Source organism: Jaculus jaculus, chromosome 3, assembly GCF_020740685.1.
Source record: "Jaculus jaculus isolate mJacJac1 chromosome 3, mJacJac1.mat.Y.cur, whole genome shotgun sequence".
Lineage (NCBI taxonomy): Eukaryota > Metazoa > Chordata > Mammalia > Rodentia > Dipodidae > Jaculus > Jaculus jaculus.
The window spans coordinates 145,282,878-145,301,089 of record NC_059104.1 but is presented as its reverse complement, the minus strand read 5'-3'; the positions used below and the strand labels follow the sequence as shown (position 1 = coordinate 145,301,089).

General features: G+C 36.0%; 1 protein-coding gene across 1 annotated transcript in view; it reads right to left on the bottom strand.

The window, feature by feature from the left end:
• Agbl1 (AGBL carboxypeptidase 1) overlaps positions 1-18,212 on the bottom strand; it is a 763,032-nt gene that overhangs the window by 499,853 nt on the left and 244,967 nt on the right. The window contains exon 18 of the mRNA XM_012948687.2: positions 2,228-2,408. Within this exon, the coding sequence (XP_012804141.2) occupies positions 2,228-2,408 (181 nt within the window). The remainder of the gene's footprint in view (positions 1-2,227; positions 2,409-18,212) is intronic.

Sequence of the window (18,212 nt, the reverse complement as noted above, 5' to 3'; positions counted from 1 at the left end):
TCAAAGATGTTAGGTTTCTTCTAAGAGCTTAGGACCTGGCAGTTTTAAGCACATTTATTGCGAGATAACATATATCCAAAGCAGCTTCAAGTCCTTTTCTTATAATATGCTATGATCTGAAGATTTTCCTATCATTAGAAACAATGTTCTGATTCCAACCCTCTTTCAGCCAAACTTGTTTGTATGATCCACATGATCTATAAAGTGCTGCAAACTTCACAATGAAAAATGCTATATAAATAAAAAGGCAATTTGAGTCATAATAAATAATAGTAATGATGATGAATGTCACTGTCATTGGGAAGAAGCTGGTTTCCCATTTGGAAGACAAAACAACCAGCTGTGAGCTGGAAATAATGTGTGTCCCAGCCAATAGGATCTTCAGTGCTGGAGACCACATTAACCTTTAAACCAAAGACCTGGAGTAAACCCTGATTCAGAGGAGTGAACATTTGAAATGGAATATCAACATTTAATCCCTGAGTTTGAGTATTGTCTTGTGTTTATGAAACCTCTTGCCAAAAAAAGGCAACCAAGAGCACACCATCTTTCTCTTCCAACAGAGGAGAAAAATAAACTAAGAGCAGGGAACAGCAGGAGTTCCCAGTCAGAGCTGTGACTCCAAGTCCAGTGATGTGTCCATGTTCTTCTGGACCCTAGTCAGTTCCACAGAAGAAAAGATTTGAGAAAAGAGCCAACGTGGATAAGAAAATGTCAAAATGGGGTCAATTTCTTCAAGATGCCTTCCTTAGCTATTTTCAATCTGAGAAATGCTAAGCTAGAATGATCTAATGTGTTAAGTGGACATGGGTGCCTTTTCTCCCTGTCTTCCTTTCTTTCACCTATTTTAATTTTTTCTCCTCAGTCTGTAGCTTTTATTGGTTTAAATTTGGCATGGCTCGACATATCTCTGGAATTTATGCTGTTGTTCTTATTATATTTTATCTATCTTCATCATGTTATGTTTATTAAAGAAAACCAGTCTGCAGGAGCTATTGAACATAATTTTTTCTGTTTTTGCTTTGTTTTTCAAGGTAGGATCTTGCTGTAGCCCAGGCTGACCTGGAATTCACTATGTAGTCTCAGGGTGGCCTTGAACTCATGGCAATCCTCCTATCTCTGCCTCCTGAGTGCTGGAATTAAAGGTGTGCACCACCATGCCTGGGTAACATTTTCTTTCTTAAATAAATTAACTATTTATTTTTCTTATATCACTCTTATTTGGTTTAAGTAATTGGATTTCTCACAAGTTTATGCTTTATTTTAGTGTTTCTTTATTATTCCTTCTTGTCTCTTTTATTTTACAATTTAAATATTTACTTATTAATTTTCTAAACATGAATTTTTGCTTCATTGTTAATATTTTAAAGTGTAAAGGTAGTTATTTATAGATTTTGAAATAAATCTTAATATTTTCAATTTGTCTTGTATTTTGCTTTTCAGTAGCATATAATGTCCATTCTTATTGTAAAAAAAACAAAATCTGTTACCAAAGGAAGTAGCTTGGCTCTGTACACAATGTTTGAAACAAGGGTCTATGAGTATTAGTCTTGCTACTCTGACTCCCTGGGCATGTTACCTTGGGGACCTCATCTGGGTGAAGCTCGAAGACCAAGAATACTGAGTACTCTCACAGACCTCATCAAATAAAGGAAACACCTTTCCTGATACACCGCAAAGACATGAAACAGATGGAAGAAGGTCAGGATGGTCTCACCATTCTCTTTTCCAGCCAACATTCCTTTTCACTAAAGTGACGCTCATTTTAACTATACCTAGAATCCAGTAAAATGTGATTGAGAATAACGATTTTTCTGCAGCAAAATTAAGATTATAAAAACATTTGTAGTCAGTCACTATAAAGAAATCCCAGATTAAATCCTGAATTTGTCATTAGCCTACCATGTGAGCGGGGCAAGTCATTTGATCACCCAGAACTCCAGTGTCCTCCATTCTAAAAGAAGTGTTGGACTTAATTAACTAGTTAATTTTGTTATTATCTACCCCAGCTTACACACATTTTATTCCAAGAAATATCATAAGACTGACACAAATGCGTTCAGAGAGTACCTTATTAATTTTACCAAATAACAGGAGTTTAAGGAAATTTCAGTTTTTGACATAGTACCAAGGCCTCTCTAATAATATCCCTTGGATGAGATAGCCATGGGTTCCTATGGTAGTATGAATGCAGATCTGGGTAGGTCAGCCCAGGTGGGCGACATACTTGCCATTGATGACACCATCTGGGTTGAGCATAGGGATGATCTTGAACATAAAATTCTCTCTCAAGAGCCTGGCCACAGGGTCATTGCTGACTAGGAACTCCAAGATCCCCTTCATCACCCAGCTGGAATTGCTCTCTCCTGGATGGACTCTGGCTGTAATCACATGATATGGACGGTGGCCTGCAGAAAAGAGAACATGAGAAAATTAAACCTAGCTATAATTTCTGTTTTCATCTCTGACGGTACAGAATTACACCTGAGGGGCATGAAGTCCTAAGTAGGCTGATTATTTCTAATACACATCTGTTCTATATTTCTCCTTTGTCTATCTGTCTCCATGGTCTATAAGGCTCCAGAGAGAATAATAGCATTAAAGCTGAAGACCATTACACCAAAAGTCTAAGCACTTTGTGGTATGAAACAGAAGCCACAAAGAAGATTTAAATCAATTAACTCTCCAGATTCCATTAGCAAGATGTTGGTTGTCAGAGATCTGAGATTGAACCTTACCTTCATAATTTATAAGCTGTGAGATTTTTGGCAAAATTACTCTATTTCTCAGAAGCAATTTCCTCATCTATAAAATGGGAACAATAGTAATGACTTCATAAGGTTATTAGAAAATAAAAAAGATGAAAACATCAAGACTTTTCAGTATTTTTCTATGATTCATTAACTTTCTCCCTATTCAATTATAGTCTTTGAGGGATGGGTAATCCTTCTCACTCCCAGGAGAAACAGAATGCAAGGACAAAGTGGCAGACTGGGAACTCTATGACAGAAAGATATTGAGATACATTTTGTGGAAGAGTAAAATATCTGGTAATATATTGAGGTTGCAATACTTTGTTCACTCTGCAGAAGCCATAAAGAGAATACATATCACAGAGAGTACACTGACTGAAGAGCTCTATAAAGGATGCCTCTGGGCTGGAGAGATGGCTTAGCGGTTAAGCGCTTGCCTGTGAAGCCTAAGGACCCCGGTTTGAGGCTTGGTTCCCCAGGTCCCACGTTAGCCAGATGCACAAGGGGGCGCACGCGTCTGGAGTTCGTTTGCAGAGGCTGGAAGCCCTGGCGCGCCCATTCTCTCCCTCTATCTGTCTTTCTCTCTGTCTCTGTCGCTCTCTAATAAATAAATAAATAATTTTAAAAAAAAAGGATGCCTCTGTGAAAGCAGGATAGGCTAAACTCACTACTGTTTTTTTTTTTAATTTTGGGGTTTTTTTCAAGGTAGGTTCTCACTCTAGCTCAGGCTGACCTGGAATTCACTCTGGATTCTCTGGGTGGCCTCGAACTCACTGCGATCCTTCTACCTCTGCCTCCTGAATGCTGGGATTAAAGGCATGTGCCACCATGCCCGGCTAACTCACTACTTTTTTTATAGAAGAGACATATGAAGAATCTTAGTGGTGAAATGAATTCTGAGGTCCTGTGTGGGATCAAGTGGAAGAGGTGTTTGGACTGATTACTAATGCCTACTCTCCATACACATGGAGAAAAAAGAGAAAGAAGGATACCATATCAGAAATTCACAGAATCAACTATAAGCCCATGTCTCAAGTTCTATGGATTATTTCTGACTCTCTTTTCTTTGTGTGTCCTCACCCATTTCCTGTTTGCTCTTAAACTTACTCTAACAATTGTTAGTTTCTAAGTATAAGTATCAACTATAAAAACCCTAAAAGTTAAGTCATTTCTTTCCACATAGTTCAGATCACATTAAATTTGTCTTTCCTGCTCAGCCACAATCATTCTTTGGAATAAACAAAGTGTGCCTCACTGTGCATACAAAGGAAGATGGACTGAGTAACTCTTGAAGACAGACCTCAAGAACAGGCAATAATGGAAGATAGAAATGAGCCTTTATATTTCTTAATTATTTTAATATTACTACCAATTAAGAACAAAAAAAATACTCACTGTGTCTCTTTCATCTTTCTGCCAAGAGTCATTGATCCAATCAGGTCTAGACTTAAAGGGCATGGATCAAGGCATTTTTATTGACTGCAGTGAAAGAAGTTTGCTTCCATTCCTTTTAGGTCATCTATATGTTAGAGATAATATCCAGTTATGCTTTTCCTTAAGCAAGTGTTTTGAACCTATTCCAGGAACTGCAGCAGGCACATCAAATCTATTATAGTTCTTGTTCTTTAAGAGTCCATAGCTTTTGTCAATTGTGACACATATGTAAGAAAATAATGACAAGAGAGCTAATGGAGGTGTATAAAGACCACCAACAATAGATCTGGGAAGTGAAGGACATTTCCAGAGGTATGATAGGTCTTTCTTATAGTATATGTACTGTCTTGTCAGTATGTGAAAAGATCTCCTTGGCAGAGAAAATGATGCATGCAGAAAACACACAACAGAACATTGTTTCATTAAAACATAAAACATTGTGGGTACAAAAAAGGACTAGAAGTAGTGTAGAATGATTTAGTGAAAGTAATCTGGATTCATATTTCTCCATATGCATGCAGATACATACATACACACATACATGCATACATCTTTGTTGGAGAATGTGGGTTGGACTTTTCTTATAGGTCAGATGTTCCCAAAAATGGAATCAGAATGTACTTGGGATACTATATGCTATTGGTAATGGAGTTTATTGTAGAATCATCAGTAATCAATGAAAATGACAATGTTTCTTGGGATATTGTACATGGCACTAACTTCTGATTGTCCATCCATTGGTCTATCCTTCTAATTATCACAGTCTTGATTTTCAAATTTGTCTAAAATAAAATAAACACCTTCACAGACCCTCTTACAAGCAGGCATGTCTGTGCAACACAATTGTGGTCAATGATACATAAATGCTAGCATGGGATAATTAAAGGGAACAGTTTCACCTAGCAAATGCCAACTTAAAAAAAAATCTTGGCAGGAGAAATGGCTTGGTGGTTAAGGCACTTGCCTGCAAAGTCAATGGACCCAGGTTCAATTCCTCAGGACCCACATAAGCCAGATGCGCAAAGTGGCAATGCATCTGGAATTCATTTGCAGCACCTGGAGGCTCTGATGTGTCCATTTTCTCCTCATCTCTCTTTCAAATAAATAAATAAAAATAAAATATTTAAAAAATTTAGTTCAGGTTGGAGAGATGGCTTAGTGGGTGAGGCACTTGAATGCAATGACAAAGTACCTACATTTGATTCTTTAGGATCCACAAAGACCAGATACACAAGATGTTGCATTCATCAGGAGTTCATTTGCAGTGGCTAGAGGGTATGGTATGCCCATTCTCTCTCTGTGTCTCTCTCTGTATCTCTCTCTCTCTCAAATAAATAAATTTAATAAATATTTTATCTTCTGTTTCTTATTGCTGCCCACACACAGATGTAATACCTTCATATGAGGAAGTGAATCTCAATGTCAAAATTATGTACTGTGTGCTATAAAGGTAGAAAAGGTGAAGGTTCTTGGTAAATTCCTTAAGCATTTGCCTGTGACTTCACTGATATCTCCAGTACTGCTGGATGTTGAGTATGCAAACTACTATTTTACTAAGCTATTGCAAAAGTTTTCATTACATAACATTAAATTTTAATATGACTTATGAATGTAAGATTAAATTAAAAATCATAATATTTTGAATAATATTCATTGAGATCTGTTTGTTGGAGTGGGAAAAAACAGTAGGTTATAACAAGGATGTTGTTTGACACACACACACACACACACACACACACACACACACAAATATTTCAGAAAACAATGGTTGAAAGTCACTACTTTAAGGAAAAAGGAACTTGTTATGGTCTTTATTCAGGAGAAAGGCATGTACCAAAGACTGAGCCTTAGAAAGGTCAGTCTGCTAATATAGATAATATATTTGCATAACTATAAATCGTCTGGCATAGTGAGTTAGAGAATAACTTAGAGAACCAGGGTTTTAAGTCTAGCCCTCGTATTCTGTACCTGAGAAGAGTCACCTAAGTTTCTGAAAAAATCTGAGTAGTGGATTTTCTTGGTTTGTCATGGGACTATAACAGAATATCATGGGCTGAGTGGCTTACCAACAACACAATTTTATTGCTCAAATTTTTATATGCTAGAAGTCTATGATAAAAGTGCCAACAGATTTGGGGTCTGGTAAAAGCCTGCTTCCTAGCCTGTTGCTATTGTTCTCAGATGTCAGAAGGGACAAGAGAGTTTCCCAGTACCATTTTTTTTTTAATTTTTATTTTTATTTATTTGAGAGCGACAGACACAGAGAGAAAGACAGATAGAGGGAGAGAGAGAGAATGGGCACGCCAGGGCTTCCAGCCTCTGCAAACAAACTCCAGACGCATGCGCCCCCTTGTGCATCTGGCTAACATGGGACCTGGGGAACCGAGCCTCGAACCGGGGTCCTTAGGCTTCACAGGCAAGCGCTTAACCACTAAGCCATCCCTCCAGCCCCCCAGTACCTTTTTAATAAGGATACTAATACTATTCTTGACTGCAAGGCCCCTTCCCACTGTCTAATACCATCATTGTAGGCACTAGGATTACAGTGTGAATTTTGGGAAACATAAATTTTCAGTGCTGGCATAGTGGATATTTTCTATGTGTGACTAATAATTCATTGGCTGAAAGGTATAACAGAACATGCTGGATGGGGTAGGTACACCGTTTGCTGCCAGTACAATTAAAATCAACTAGAGGTCAACTGTGCTGCTAGATCATTTTCTCAGTGACTTTTACTCCTTCCAAATCAAGCTGTGTGGGCATCTAATAAAAGCTTTTAGGGAAATAGACTTGATGAATGTGTAACCAATCAGTGGCCTATTTTCTGTTCTGTAATTCTATATCATTCTTTTGTGCTTTTTGAACTATGTTCAATTGCAATGTATTAGATAATGATAGTAAGTGTTCCTAACCCAGAAAGAAAAAATTAGCTTACACTCTTGTATATTTCTGATACCAATAGAACACTCCCATTGTCCTGGCCAGTTGGTTTCCATTGCCTTATGTACCCACTACAATGTAGCACAACAGTCAATGTAAGCTGAATGTAAATGCTTACAGAGACACCAGCAGTGGATTTCCTTTTCCTTAGAAAGTCTAGTTGACAATCTACTGTGTAAAATGTGCTACCAGCCCTAGCAAGCTGCTTGAGCAGCTTAAAATACAATCAGGAAAAAACATGGACTTTAATGAAGGAGTAAGCAGAATTTCAGCCATTTTAGTTGGTTTTCCTCTTCTCCCCTCTGTGAGCTCAGATAATTTTACAATCATATTGATGAGTTAAACTTATGCAACCAGTGAATTGTAGCAGGAAATAGTACTCTAGAGAATTTATAACAGACAATAGCTATAAAGAGCATGCAACACACACATACCATGTGGGTTTTCCTTGTAATTGACTATTTCAGTCTTAGTAATTCATCTCTACATAGGGTTGGGCAAAAAAGTGTCAGCTACCTACATTTTTAATTTTTTCTTTGTAATTAATAAAATCTATTCAAGAAACCACCACAATACATAAGGGAGCTAAGGGTTGGCGATATTCTAATTTTAAAAGTCACTTGTTGATTTTATGATAATTATCACATAGGAAACTGAACAATGACTCAGAGAAATCAATATATAAGCCAAGGAAACATTGAGTAAAAACTAAAGATGTATGATGATATGGGTACCCAAATATAAAAACATTCCTTTAGCCCTTCTCTCAACAAGTTACAGTTATCTCCTCCTTGAATTCTGCAGAGTAGTAATATTTCTAAGACAAATAATGATTGTTCTCCCCTCAGGAGAACTTACTTATCTGGTGGGATGATAGACATCACTGATAATTACCATCCAATGTGATCAGAGAAATTTGTTAAGATATTCACAAAGCCAAATGAAATATCCATTATTACAATAGTTATAAACAATATACATAACTGAAAATGACTTAAATATGAAACCATAGGAAATGGGTTAAGGAATTGATATGTGAGATGAAATGCTACTCAGCCATAGAAAATAACACTGATATCTTTTTTTTTTATGACACCAGAAGATATATGAGACAATATAGGAAATGGGGAGAAAAAAAGATAGGAAAGAGAACTGTACCATACCACCATCCCATCTGTTTGTATTTATAATGCTTATTTAAAGATATCTAAACATAGAGATGCATCTGTGAGTGGAGGTCATCTGGGCAATGTGTGTGTGTTTATCCTATTCTGAGGAAAAGCAGGTCTATGGTATTGCAGCATTAGCAACCCCGAAGAAAAGAATGAGGAAACAATTACAAATTAGCTTACATCTCTTTCTATAGCCCTTGAGAAACAATCTGGGAAGTTATAGAAAGACCAACCATGGAAAATGATGGTGCAAAGGTGTTACCCAGTGGGACTTCTTGAGGTGAAGAGTCAGTAGTGAGGTTAGAAGGGAGAAGAAACAGCCAGAAGATCACATCACAATTTTAAGATGAAATCAGCAAGGGTGAGTGCTAGGAAACCTAGAGGACACTGTGTAAAGACAAACTCAATTAAAGGACCACAGAGTGAGGAAAGAGAGAAAGAAATGCAGAGAGACGCAATGACAGGAGATTCTGATCGAATCTCAAATATCCTCCAGGGCCATATGAATAACAGCTTGATCATCACCTTGTATTGCTAGTGGAAATCTTTAAGAAGTGGGGTCAAGGAGAAGGAAGTTGGATCACTGTGGGCATGACTTTAAAGTGGATGTTATAACACCAACACCTTCTTCTCTGTCTCTTTCCACATGACATGAAGTGAGCACCTGTGCTTCCTGGCCACAGGCCCCAAAGCAACTCACCATGGATTGAACCCTCTGAAACCATGAGTCAAAATTACAAGTGCCTTTTTGTCAGGTATTTTGTCACAGTGATGGAAAGCTAACCCTGAGAAAAGATAACATTTTAAATGGGGTAAAGTGACATGATATTACTTATAATTCTAATGTTCTTCACAAAGGATTGTATTCTGTGGTAACTGTGTAGTGATCAATTACTTGCATATTTTATAATGTTTTCAATATCAGCATAGAAACATTCTTCTGATTTTTCTGTGAGTTTGTATGGTGGGCTTCTGTATGTGTCTGCATATTTGTGTATGTATGTGTGTTTAGGGCAGAAATAGACAGTGGATATCCTTCTCCATCCAGCACCACCTTCATTCTTTGAGACAGAGCCTTTCACTAAACCAGAGAACACCAGTTTGGTTAGACTAGTAAGCCCCTAGGTTTTCATATCTCTGCTTCCCTACTTCTGGGAGTACAGGTATGAACACAATGTCTGGCCTTCTAGGGATCTTAACTAAGCTTAACATGCTTGTGGCCAGCCATTATAGCACATCTTTTAAAAACAGCATTATTGTGGTATATAAAATTAAGGATTTACCCATTTTAATTTTTACAATGTAATGAACTTTGACCCACATATGCAATGCTGTAAAACCACCAGATTTTATATATATATATATATATATATATATATATATATATATATATATATATATATATATATATATATAAATGAATATGTATATGAAATCTATGTATCTATCTATCATCATCATCTTTATCACCCCTAGAATTCTCCTCACTCATCTTGAAGGAAATCCCCTAACATCCCTCAGCCTCTGGGAACCAATGTTTTGCCTTCTGTCACTGTAGTGCGGTCTCTTCTGGAATGTTATCAAACATCCTATAACCATTCTTTCACTTAACATAATGCTTCTGAGAGCCATTCATGTTGTTGACATAATTTCATTTGTTCTTTTTAATTACCTGATTGTATCTCAGCATGATACACAGCAAACTCTTTGTGAATATGCAAGAGTTTGTTTATCCTTTCACTTATTAGTAAGCATTTGAGCTATTTCCCAGTTAGGACTATTATAATCATATGTATATTGGCCTTTCCTTGCAGCGGTTGTGTAGGAATAGAATTTTTGGATGTGACAGTAGATGGACATTATGATAGGTTGCTGCCAAACTGCTCTCCATATAATGTGTACCATTGGGCCCACCCTGTAGCAGATCTGGAGAGCCTTCAGTTGATGATTGTGTTGACTAACACTTCATAGCACCAGCCCTCTTGATTTGGGGCATGGATTGTGAGCATACTAATGAGAATATACTGTTATATAACTGTTTTATCAGTTTGCTTTTTCTAATGACAAATAAGATTGGAAACCATCCTACCTGCTTATGTATTGAAAAGTGAAATGTCTATTCAAATCTTTCACCAATTTTAAAGTCAGCTTGGTTTTTCTATTGAGTTTGAAGAGTTATATTTTCTTAAATGGAATTTGCTCTCAGGTGATACCTGTTTAGCAAATTCTTCTCCAAGTCTTTATCCAGACTTTCCTTTTTCTTCACTATTCAATTTGAAGCATTAAAAAAAAAAAAAAAAAAAAAAGGATTGATTGAATTTTATCCACATTTTTTCCTTTGAGGTTTTTATATTTTGTGTCACATTTTAAAAATCTTTATGTAATTCAATATGACCATGATTCTCTTTTGCAAGATTGATAGTCTGCTTTTACATTTAGGACTGTTTACCCTAGGTCTTACAGATTTCACATTGCAGTGTGATGTAAAGGTTAAGCTGTCTCCATATGGTACCCTCTAGGATTTTGTCTATAGTCATTCTTTTATAAGTAACAAGAGTTTCGTTTTTTTTTCTTTCTAAATCATAAAACACTCATTTCTTTTTCTTACTTCTCAGTAGAAGAATTGTGCCCCAGAGAATATTTGGTAATGTAGAGAGACATTTTTCATTGTCACACTCGGGAATTCAAGTGGCACATCCAGAGGTGAGGGATGCTGCCAAAATGTGTAGGCAATCCCTCACTAAATACCTAAGTTGTGAGTGTGAAGAACTCAAACTTATTATACTACTTTCCATCTGTAGCTCAATATTAAACAGAAAGGGCAATGGTATCAGTCTTTCTCTTGTCCCTATTGTTGAAGGAAAGCATTTAGCATTTCATCACCAAAGCTTCAGAATGTACCTTTGATCAGGTTAAAAAAAAAAATTAAGACTATTTTTTAAGAGGATGTTTCAAGTTCTGTGGATTGAAACCAGTGCCCTACATATAGAAGGTATGCATTGTACCCCTAAGATTGTTCCTACCCCTTCCTAAGAATTTTAGATTTAAATTATGTCTGATTCTATCAAGTGTTTTATTCTGTGTCTATTGAAATGAATTCAAAATTTTCTCCTTTATATTTTGTGTAATAAGTTATATTATATTTTTAATTCACTAATAGAAAAATTTGAATTTATGTAAACTTTTTTATCACTTAGGTATGACAATGGTCAATTTTCAGTCACTCTGTTCCATTGCATTCCACACACTCACCACCTCTCCCATTAGTTTTGAGCAAATCTCAGATATCATTCATTTTAATATAGGCTCATGCTTTTAAAGTTTTATCAACAGCTTTCTCTTAGAATGAAATCAACTGGATTATGATATATAATTTTTACAAACTTCATCCAGTTGTTTCCTTATGGTTTGGAGTTTTATGTGTTATGAGACAGATTGGCCCATAAGTTTTTCACAATATCCTTATCTGACTTAGATATTATGGTTATTATAAGCTGAAAGGCATTTGCTATTTCCATTTCTGTGTGAGATTTGTGACTACTATAACCCTTTCTTAACATAGGGCAAATGCTCTAGTGATGTTGTCTGAGCCTACAATTTTGTTGGATGATTTTAATAATAATCTAATTAATGTGATCACAAATTCAGATTCTTTAAAATCACATTCAAATTCTGTACAAACAAGTTCAACTGTTCATATTTTCAACTGCTTTATTCATTTCTGTAATTAAGTGCTTCTATGATTGTACATTTTAATTTATATTTTCAAAATTGTTGCCATAAAGTTTTTTCTGAACCCCTCATTATATTTAGTAGACGTAGATTTTTCCCTTTGTTTTTATTTATGATACGGGGAGTACTATTTTCTTAAGTAGTCTTGTAATGAGCTTCAAAACTTAATGCCTTTTCTACAAACCAATTTTTGTTGTTGATTTTCTTTTTAAAATTGATTTATTTTTTATTTATTTCTTTTTTTGATTTTTCAATATTTACTCCCTTGCATTCTCTTTGGCTTTAATATATTTTGCCTTTACAAAAAAAGCTCAATTGGAATTGAAATAATTGCCTCAATTTATGATAAAAAATTACAAATGTTTTCCATATTCTTAAAAAACACTTTACTGTTGCAGTCAGGGTAGAATACACACAACCAAGAGCAGCTTGTGGGAAAAAAGATGATTATTTTTGCTTATAGGCTCGAGGGGAAGCTCCACAGTGGTAGGGAAAATGATGGCATGAGCAGAGGGTGGACATCACCCCCTGGCCAACATAAGGTAGGCCATAGCCAAAGGAGAGTGTGCCAAACACTGGCATGGGGAAACTGGCTATAACACTCATAAGCCTGCTCCCAACAATACACTATAAACATCATGTGGTTATTTCCCATAAAGGTTGACACTCCAAACAAACAAACAAAAAAAATCTGTAATAGGGTACAATTTTCCATGTGTACCAACTAGAGCAAGTTGATTAGCTCTGTTCATATTTTTACATTCTTAGTACTATTATATTTTTCTTACTTTTGAATTATGAGAAGAGATTGTGAAAAATGTCCAAAGATTATTGTGAATTCTTCTCTTTCTTCCTTTACTGTTGTCAGTTTACCGCTTTTAAGGCTATGCCACTGACTACACAGAGATTGAGACTTGTTCCAAGTCCCTGATTGACTGAACTTTAAATCATTATGAAGTGTTCCTCTTTGAGGCATTTTATCTGTCTCCTTTGTATTCACTAATATAGTTATGCCGATTTTCTTTGGCTTGTGTTGATAATATGTCCTTTTTAAATCCCTTTAATTCCAAACTTACTATAACTTTTCAACAGATATGTGTCTCTCAAAGCATCACTTAGTTGGGTAGTGTGTCTTATCCAGTCTGACATTCTGCTTTCTTTCAGATGAGCATTTATTCAATTCACATCTGTTGTAATTGATGACCGATGTTGGCTGAATGCTAGCTCTGTAGTATGACTCTCCATTTGCCCTAACCACTGCATGTTGGATTTCTCTCCTTGTTTACCTTCACTCAGACTGATTGTACAGTTATTCTGCATCATTCTTATGCCACCTTGATGAGCTTAGTAGTTATGTATCTTTTTTCTCTTCTTCAGCTGGTCACATTAGAGATTACCCAATGCATCTTTAATGTCTCATAGTATAATATAGTCTATTTTGCTATGATTTACACCACATATATATGTGTGTGTGTGTGTGTGTGTACATGGAATACATTTTGTATTCTAAAATCTATATTAATTTAGATTAGAACACTTATTTATTCTTTTGATTTTCCTCCACTTCTTAAATCAATAGTAAATTTCCATCAGGTTTAATTTTGTGTCCATGTGCCCTTTAGAATTTTTTTAAGCAGAATCTTATAGCAATGAGTGTTCTGGCTTGTTATAGGAAAAGGGGCTCGATTTTACCTTTGGTTTTGCAAAATGATTTGGTGCAACCCAGAGTCATGTCACCCGCTTGATGAGCACCACCACCCACTTGTCTGCACATCCTTCTCCCGAGGTCTTTCATGCCTTTGGAAGCTTTTAACAGATCTTCAAAGTATCTTAAAACTTATTATTTTCCTAAAATGGAAATATTTATTGTGTTTCTGTTGTGTTGCTTTGCAATAATTGTCTTCCAGGAGAAGGAAAGAAAGTTTTCATTGTAATTAATAAATTCTTAAACATCATTACATATTATCTTTAAGCTTTTCTGTTGATTTTTTTGAATTTTTCAGGGACATAGCTCCAATAAATGAATAATAAAGTCTTTTTATTCAAAGTGGATATCATTTAGTCCTAGTGCATTCCTAATTTCTTAGATAGAATTTCTTCAAAAGCGTGAAATGCAATCTTTTAAAATCCATGCAATCTTATCATGACTGGTGGATACCTGGCAGATTAAAAAGCAATTTTGCCTAGCTCTGTTGAAAGGTGTGGGATTACGCGGCAGCACATTCATGTCATTTCAATAGGTCCTTACCACTGAGAAGGCATTTCACTAAGAGCATTCTCTGAGTATTTGTAGTAACTATGTGAGGTGGGTAAAGCAGCTATCACTCTCTTCTTGTTTTCAAGACCAGGAAGGATGAAAACAAGATTTAAAAAAAAAATGGGTGTTCTGAACTAAAATCCAGTGTTTTCTTTCTCTTCATTTTGTCATAATTATTTGTGTGTATATTTGAAAAGAAGGTTTAAATGAATCTTATCAATGCAAAGCATGGTATATTGAGGTACAAATAATTACTATCTATATAAATGTATAAGTAAGGAAATAGTGGAGATCTGTATCTGTCCCTTGAATGAATTGTGAGAAACTAAAATATTTTGAAATTCCAGTTCCAAACCTACAATATAGAGTCTCTAATATTTTTATAGCAGTAAATTCTGGGATTATCAATGTCAATTATGAACTGTGGTAGAAAAATCTAGATATTTTAGCCAGTCAGTCATTTCAGGTGTTCTTCTGTAATCTACTGACAGAAATTCACACAAGAAGCAAAATTACACAGATATTGTCATTTATCATTTCTCAATGTTTTAATGCAAAATCAATTAGGAAGGAAGTAATACAAAATTAGGTGTGAGCCCCCCCACCTCTCTCCTTGAAAATAAATCAATAAAATATTGTTTTAGAAAATAAAAATAATTAGTTGTGATCAACAAATGTAGAAAGTGCAGAGAGGTGATCACTACGTTGTAAACAATCTATCATGGGGTGGATCTGTTTTGCTGCTTCCAACCTCTAAATGAAATCCCTGCCCAGATGTCCAGGCCTCTTTTACTAGTTACTGGGCCCATAGACCTCCAGAATAATAGACGTTTAATTTTCTAAATGTATGCCTTAGAGGGTATTGCCATGGCTGAGATAAAGTTCCTATCAGTTTGGCTCTTACTCCTCTCTACACTCCACCAGTGACATGAAGCGATTCAGACCTTGTCCCTTCCAGAACTTTGTACCCCATTCATGTGCACAATCCCTTGTCCCTCACATGACACAAAGTCTAAGGAATTATAACATCTTTTCTGAAGTTTTTCTCAATTTTATGTGGGGTTGTTTACTCACAGAGGCAGGAAAACGTGGTTCTTGGAGCCAGTTTGCCTCACTAGGGATTCTTGGGGATAGCTGGGAGAAAAGAAAGGAAAAGCTGACCATAGCCTTCTCTAGAGCTATGAAAACTGGTTGGAAAGTTTAAGATTATCCTACTGACAGCCTATAAATCTTTTTCTTAAGTCTTAAACTTTCTAATAGATTATAAGTTACATATACAGCAAGGAAGAAAAATTTAAGTAAAGTATATTTCTTATGAACATCTGGGACCCCTCCACTCCTTCCTCCTCATTCAGACATGCATCCCTTCTTCTTTACTTCATGACTGTTTTATCTTCATCATGATCTGGTCCAACCACCCATCATCCCAAGTGATCTTTAAGATAAACAATAACCGTAACCCCCCGTCTGGCTGTAATACCTTCCACATAACAAATTGTTTTGGATGTTGCACTGCTGACAATGTCCTCACTGGAATACTGAGTACTACTTCCTATCGTTTGAGCCAAATATTCTCCACTCTGCTTCTACTGTTTCACAAACACACCTTGCCCTTTCTCTTTCATCTGCACTTGTCTGCCTAATAGACTCTCCCTGCACTTCACTCTAAAATGTTCCTTGACTTTTGGAGCAGGGATAATAGTTCCCTTCTCCTGGGTCTATGCATCAGATCCATGTATCTCTACACAACTCTCCAAAAACTGGCCTTATAAGCCTCATGAATCCACTTTCACCTTTGGTCCCTTCTAATCTTCCTGTCACCTCTTATATCATACTTATTTCATTGTCCTTGAAGCTATATGCATCAATACTATTCCAAAAGGAATGGGAAGACTTGACTATAATTAAGTGCTGCAATTAACTCTTCCATGTCCAATTATGGCACAACATATTAGTCCATTTCCCTCATTCATCCATTCAAAGTATATTTATTGAGCTTTTGTGCTCCCTTGGAACTATAATGGAAACGGGAACTGTAAAGGTGAAAAAAGTCAAAGTCCCAGCCAACAAGGAGGTGACATTTCAGTGGGGAAGGCAGGCAATAATAGCACATTAAGTGGTAGAAAGGGGATCAAATCAGAGGGAGTCCATATCATTCTACACAGAATAGGTAATGATCGCCACTCTAAGAAAGAGGGCATTTTTTGAACAGATTTCATCCAAAGTGGCACCTCTATGGCTTGATAAAAATCATTCAGCTCCAGAAACAGACTAATCTAAGTATGTTGGGATGGAGTGTATATGGGTGGTTCCATGATCTGATTTGTACTTCTGCTCCATTTCAGATGCTATTCCATACCAGAGCAAGAGCAATGTTTTAAAAGTCTAGCTAGGGAAATCAGTTAGCATCCTCTGTGCTTCAAATGCTAAAATAATGTCACGTTATAAATATCACTTGAAGTTATTTGGATGTGTTCACCTATCAGAACTTTTTACTTCATGTGACCATTGAGAAAGTTTCAATCCATGAAACAGCAGACAGGACTACATACCACTTATTTATACAATAGTATATCCTGATGAAAGAGACCACACCAAACAGAAAAGATACCTGAGTATTAGACACAGTCCCCGTCCCTAAATACATCCCATTTTCACATGAGATAACAAAGGAAGATATTTCCTTTTATTATGGTTTGCTTGTTGTTTTAGAGATAGAGTCTTGCCCTAGCCCAGGCTGGTTTGGAATTCACAATGCAGTCTCAAACTGGCCTCAAACACACAGCAATTCTTCTACCTCATCCTCCCACGAGCTGTCACTAAAGGTGTGCACCACTATATCTGGGCAAAGGATATTTGCTTGGTGTAATTCGAAGCACTTTTGAAACTCAATAATCATGGTACTTCTCAAAGTGAAGGTGTCTGCACCTCCTCTGGAGTATGTGTTAAAACACAGATTTTACTCTACAAACTCTGGGGGAAGAGCCCTGTCTTTGCATTTCTACCAAGCACCTATGAGGGACTGAAATTTTTAATCTGAGTAAACCCACCTCTCAGTAGCAAAACTCTGTCTCTTGGTGATATAATGCAAGCCATCTAGGTAATTTTATTTTTTTCTAGTATAAAAATAATTTTTAAAAATTAAATAACACTGAAATTAATTTAATTAGCACCTTTTATTTAACCCAATAGAATTTTATTATTACCCTTTTAATATGTACTAAATACACAAAATAATTAGTGAGAGATTTTACATTTTTTTTTAACTCAGACAACAGAATTCTGGTGTTTCACAGTTCAGTATACCTCAATGTAGTTTAATCACTTTTAATTGCCCAAAAGAGTCATGTGGCTCTCGGCTACTACAGTGAGACACTAGGTCCTCTTTTAACTAACTGTAACCTCTCACCATGCTTAAGAATAACTTCATTATTTCCCAGTGTAATATAGTTGAGACACTGAAAATAGAATCAAATGTTTCCCTGAAAACAAACCATTCTATTCCACTGCCTTATTTCTCATGAACCAGTCCAATTTCAAAATACTAAAAACTCACATTTCTCTGCAAAAAGTAATTTTGCCTTCTCATTTTGTACCCTTCTGTCTGAAGTATGAGAAAGTGGGCTCACATAATGGGTATAAATGAAAAGAAAATCAGCAAATCTATTCCTGAGCAATTTTCAGATAACCAAGAGGAAGTGGTGTAGTGGAGACTGGGATAAGAATTTTAGACTCTGCATAAATATGAACAAATTCATTTGCATTTGCTCATCTGCATCAAACACTGCAGACTTTGGTAGAGATCGTGTTATAGTATAATATGCTAGAAATAAAAATAATACATCTTTGCTCTAATGATATGAAATACATACAGCATAATAATATAGTATTTGGATTGAGTTTGAGAAAATTTACTCCACACAG